Source organism: Quercus lobata, chromosome 6 (assembly GCF_001633185.2).
Source record: "Quercus lobata isolate SW786 chromosome 6, ValleyOak3.0 Primary Assembly, whole genome shotgun sequence".
NCBI lineage: Eukaryota > Viridiplantae > Streptophyta > Magnoliopsida > Fagales > Fagaceae > Quercus > Quercus lobata.
This window is the reverse complement of record NC_044909.1, coordinates 35,582,840-35,588,460: the sequence shown is the minus strand read 5'-3', so window position 1 is coordinate 35,588,460 and position 5,621 is coordinate 35,582,840. Positions and strand designations below refer to the sequence as shown.

General features: G+C 34.6%; 1 protein-coding gene across 1 annotated transcript; it reads right to left on the bottom strand.

Annotated features, from left to right (window-relative positions):
• Positions 1 to 923: 923 nt before the first annotated feature.
• LOC115995370 (salicylate carboxymethyltransferase-like) lies at positions 924 to 3,220 on the bottom strand. Its single transcript, XM_031119918.1, has 4 exons — positions 3,095 to 3,220; positions 2,525 to 2,929; positions 1,665 to 1,937; positions 924 to 1,401 (listed from the first exon to the last, which is right to left on the bottom strand). Exons 1-4 carry the CDS (start codon positions 3,167 to 3,169, stop codon positions 1,066 to 1,068), a joined length of 1,089 nt encoding a protein of 362 aa, XP_030975778.1. The 5' UTR covers positions 3,170 to 3,220; the 3' UTR covers positions 924 to 1,065.
• Positions 3,221 to 5,621: the final 2,401 nt, after the last annotated feature.

The following is a 5,621-nucleotide window of genomic DNA, read 5'->3' as shown; positions in this document are numbered from 1 at the left end:
TTTACACAAGGTTTTTTACACAACTATCTTTATACTATTTTATTAATATTTAAGGAAAATTCCGAAAAATAAAAGAAGAAGAAAAGACCAGTTTTATCCTTTACAAATTAAATCTCATATTTTAAAATGTATCACTTTAAACCACAGATTTTCATTATTGTGCTAAACAAAACCTACCTATGGTCTTAAATCTGTGGGGTTTGAAGTGACATGTTTGAAAGTATAGGATGTTCAAATGAGATTTAATTTGTTACAAGGATAAAAACATATGATATATATTTGACATTTTTAACTCTTTACCACAGATTTTCATTATTGCTTTCTCAAAAAAAAAAAAAAAAAAGATTTTCATTATTGTACTAAACAAAACCACCTATGGTCTCAAATCTGTGGGGTTTGAAGTGACATGTTTGAAAGTATGGGATGTTCATATGAGATTTTGCTTCTTACAAGGATAAAACCATATGATATATATTAGACATTTTTAAATCTTTGATTATATATATTTTTTAATTAATAAAAAACTCTTTGATTATGAAATTTAACGCCTGAACAAACCGCACAATAATTGAAGTTGTGATTACACGGGTGACTAATAATTATTTTTTTAATTACACGGGTGACTAATAATTATTTTTTTAAAAGGAAAATGGCTTTGTTTAAGACGGTTAATAAGTGCTACAGTGTATGGGTTAATGTTGAGTTTTTTATTATTGCAATTAATATACCTTTTTTTGGAAACTCGCATAACATTAAATTAAAGTGGAGTTTTTGTTAATTTTCTTTTGCTACTTTCCAATACAGTGGAACCTAATCGATTCTTCAACGAGTGCAATTCAGCATCCGATAAACATATTTGATAAGTAAAATGCGCTTAGCAGTAAAGGATGAAAATTATAAATAAAAAAAGGGGGATAATTATCAGCCAGTCAGAAAGTATCATGGTTTCATTGTCAGGAAATTAAGTATATGGTTTACCAATGGACATGGTTTCATTGGCCACATTTACCTATGATGGTATTTAATCAAATTGCTGACAGCAAAACCCATGCTGAAATATCAACTTCACTTTAATTTTCTTAGAACAAGAGCAAAAGAGACGGGCTTGATTTCTTCTTTAGTCATTTCCTCATCCAACATTCTGCCGTAGTTGTAAAACAAATTGTCCAAAACCCTTTCTCCAAAATGTTGGCAAATCATTGATTCCTGGATGGCCCTAACTGCCATGGCAACCGCTGTTCCATAGCTCACACCATCTTTGTCCTCCCTCTCTATTTCAAACATCTCAACTTGATCTAACCCAAAAGAACCTTCCTTTCGTACTTCATCTTCTATTTCGTTCTTTGATGGTGCATAGAAATGCGCATCATAAGAATCAAGCTTCTCTTCGTCAGCTTCTCCCTTTAAAATTTGACCCCACCAAAAAAACAAAAAGGTTAATAACTTATGTGTGTTGGTGTTGGTATAGACAAAAATGCTAAAATTATTACAAATTTTATTATGTAAAACTTACAAACTGAAATAACAATAAACATAATTAATGAATATTAGTGTTTGAATTGGTTTTTTTTTTTTTTTTGGTTTGTAATTGGTGACATTTCAGCGTGTAAACTTTACTCTCCATACGAACATAATTTGGGATTTAATGGCCCGAACTTACGTACCTCTGAAACCAATTTGGCAAAGGAGAGCGAGAGAAGTTCCCATAAGAAAGAGTTGCCTCTGTCAACATGATCTTGACCTCTCCTACCAAGCAAGATCAGCACCATTTGTCCCCCGACAACTAGCTCATCAGACCGAGAGCGAAGGAACAAATTGAAGTCCTCCTGGAATTGCTTAAAGTATGCCTGGGACACCTGTGGAGGGCTTGATTCAGAGATGTAAATATGGCCTTTGTTTATTGATCTGTCCTGCTCATCTTTAAGACCTGGAGGAACCTGCATGACTTTGTTGTTAATAATAAGCATGCTTTTTGTTAAGATATCATGGCCCACTCGATCCCTAGTCAAGCCCAAGTTCAAACCTACTTAGCAGGCAAACGAAGAAATCCTAATTCTATCTGTACTTCAATTCTTGTACGAAGAAATCCTAATTCTATTTGTACTTCAATTCTTGTAATATGTGATAGTGAATGATTTAATCTTTTATATATACTCTATGTTTTCTTGAACCATATTGTTCATTGTAAAATATAGAGTTTAAAAATAAAACTGAGTCTATATGAACTTTAAAAACTTTATAAGCTGTCAAGTGGAACCACATAAATTTCATTTTTGTTATATTCTCATTCTAAAGTTTGGTAAAGTGATATATTTAGTCTAAGTAGACTCTCTAACTAAACAACGTAAATTTGCCCTCAAAAAATAACTAAACAACGTAAAATTTTTTTTTTTTCATTTTCATTTTCTTGATTCAGCTTTTTCTTTCTTTATAATTTTATTTTCTCACACTTTCATAATTTCATTATTTCTGAATTCTGATGTCGAAAAAGGAAAAATGTAAAAGAGAAAAGTTAACTTCTCACCCTGGAGAGCCAGTGCAAACTGTAGGATGAATAGATGAAGTGCAAAGAGTTGTTGGGGAAAAGTCTTCCATAAAAAGAGCCAGCATAACCACCTATGAAAATAAAGGGACACCCACCATTTTTTTCTTTTTTAAGCTCCCTGTAGAATTCGGGCAAGGCCTTAAAGATTGAGTTAAAGTCATTTGTTGGAAGATCATTAAGGTAGACACGAAACTCTGGTGGTGGGTGCAAGATTTTGCGGCTAGTCCTTTCAACAGCTTCAACGATATCTTTGATGAAGGTTAAGGTATTGGGTCCAGAAGAGCAACCAAGATCAGCTATGCCCAAGCTCTTTGGAGTAGTTGTCAGAAAAAGTTCTTGTATTGTTCCCATAGTTATGTGCTTCACTATATCAGATGCCTTCTTCTGTTAAAGAATATTAGAAAAGAAAAATAAGGTAAAGTAATAGAACAACAACCATAGCCTTAGTTCCAAAATTTTGAGATTGGCTATATATTCTCAACATATTAATTAGGGTCGGTCCTATGAATAAACACTAGACAGCAAGTCTAAAAGAAATGAGAGGTAAACCTGGAGTGATGAGTTATTGGCATAGCTGGTGACACCAACACCACCAGTCATGTGAAAGACATTCTCCACATCCATGTGGGTTAGAATTTGCCTTTCTTCTTGGCCTTGAACTTGGATGTGTTCTGGACTTTGGTCTCCTTATAAAGGCAAACTTTAATGATGGGATTTCTTTGCTTTTTATCTGTTTAATTAATTAATAGATATATTACTTATCATGGTTCGTGCACTGGCTATCATGGTTCATGGTAGTCCAAATTACATTAGAATCGAGTAAAAAAATTTAGTGTTGTGGCAGGGTATGAGCCACACAAATCTTGAGTTTGGACTTTGGACTGTTAACTTATGCATGTCTTAATACCTAACTTGTTTTAGGATTTAAATTGACAGAATATTTGTGACAATGTAAATTTGAATTAGGATTGTAATAATATGCAAAAAAATAATTTAATGAAGCTACTCAAAATACTCCATTTAAAAAAACCTCCCTCAAGCAAGTCACAAAATTTTCAACTAGGGATTCTACCTGATGGCTGCTTGAATAATGCTCAAGCAATCTTGCTGAAGGAACAGCATTTATAGCTTCTTAAATACTATCATTTATAGCTTCTAAATTTGTGATGGTTGGAAACAAATGAGCATGCAAAGAATTATATAAAAAGTTGAAACATGGGTAAAGTTGGTAAAGTACTTTAAGGGTACAATCTTGCAGAAGAAATTACATTTAGAGCATTCTTATCTAAGGTGCTAAAAATACTAAATGCTATTTTTTAACATTTTTAACATCTCAAATGATAAAAACACATCTACATCAAATATGTTAAATCTTAAAATTTTTAGCATTGAGCTACAGTGGAATCTCAGCTTTGACACCCTAATGTAGCAAGATGCTAGAGTTTTTTAATATTTTTTTTCTTTTTCTCTCTCTCACTCTCTCTTGTGTTGTGCCTTTCTTCTCCACTGCTTTCCTCTCTCTTTCACTTTCTCCTTCTTAGACCACCATACGCTCTTGTTTTCACCTTCTAGACTACTACCTCCATCGCGAATCGAAGCTCTCCGACGATAGACGCTGCAAGCTCCACCTCCACGTTTAGAAAATCCTCGACGAAACGTAGATAAGGATGATGTTGTTCTGAGACCAAAACGGCACGGATGGTTTGGGGTTCGGTTTCGGGATTGGATGTATTGTGATGACTTCAACTTGAAGAAGAGGTTGATGGGTGAAGTGGTGTCCAAGATTTTGGCTTTGCTCAAGGTAAACAACCATACAAATAGATGTGTCCAAGATTTTGGCTTTGCTCAAGGTAAACAACCGTCCAAGATTTTGGCTTTGCTCAAGGTAAACAACCGTACAAACAGACGTGTCCAAGATGTGGTCGGTGGATGTGGAGGGAGAGGATGTTTTTGATGGTGTAGATGGAAGGGTGTGTGGTGAGGAGATCGGACATGGCGGCATTGTCAACAACGCAAACGATTATGGTGGTGCGGTCGTTGATCTCGCTGGCGAGGTGCGTGAGGGAGAGGTAGTTGTTGAAGGTCGAGAAGTCTGGGTGCTGAGTTGATTTGTGGGTCTGGGTTGATTCGGTGGCTTTGGATGTGGTGTTTTTGTTGTTGTTGTTGTTGTTTTTTTGTTTTTGTTTTTTTTTGGTGGTTGTGGTGGATCTGGCTAGTGGCTGGTGGTAGCGATGGTGGGTGGATGCAGTGGTTGTGGTATGGGTGGGTGGATGTGGTGGTTGGCAGTGCTACGTTGAGAAAAAGAGAGACAGAGAGAGAGAGAGGAAGAATAAAAAAATGAATAAAAAATGATAAAGAAAGAATATTTAAATGAAGTATTAAAAAAATAGAAGTTTTGATGTAAGAGATATTATAAAGTGATGTGTTATATGTTATAAAGTTAGTGTTTTAGATGCTAAATGTCAAAATTTTTAAGATGTTTGATGGGAATGCTCTCATAGTTTCTGTTAGGTTCTAAGACTTTAAGAACTAATGTATTAGAACTTTAATTTGTATTATGTTGGCAAACCATGATCAAAATATAGAGTCTAAGTTTAGGCTTGCTCAAAGTATGTTTATTTGTAAAATTGGAATTGAGTGATTGTAGAATTTATTGGACTAAATCAGTAAGGCTCAATCGATCGAAAATTAGACTCGATCGATCGAACCATGTGCAGATTAATTTTTCTGCAGAGTTCCAATTCAACCTAAACTCTACTTAAACGTATTGGGTTTCAAGTAAAACACTCCTATATACAAAGGAAACCCTAAAATGTTTTTATAAGTTTTTAGGGAGAGATTAGAGTGCCTCTTGTACCTCTTTTGTATTTAGAGTTTTGTACCCAAAAGCTCTCTAAGGATTTTGTTGCTCTTTATGCTGTGTGTGTGAATCTCTTGTGAGATCTAGAAGTGTTTGCCTTCATATATACTTAGGGTTTCCAAACTCAAGATTGATGTCGAGAGCAATTCAGTTGTTGCTTCAAGAGCTTAAAGATACATAAGCAGAGTGCTTGTACTTGCTGTGAATCCAAGAAAG

Coding starts and splice junctions, on each gene's coding strand:
- LOC115995370 (XM_031119918.1), bottom strand. CDS start 3,169: ATGGATGTGGAGAATGTCTTTCACATGACTGGTGGTGTTGGTGTCACC. Junction 1,938..2,524: donor GTTTGCACTGGCTCTCCAGG/GTGAGAAGTTAA, acceptor AAAGTCATGCAG/GTTCCTCCAGGTCTTAAAGA. Junction 1,402..1,664: donor TTGCCAAATTGGTTTCAGAG/GTACGTAAGTTC, acceptor CAAATTTTAAAG/GGAGAAGCTGACGAAGAGAA.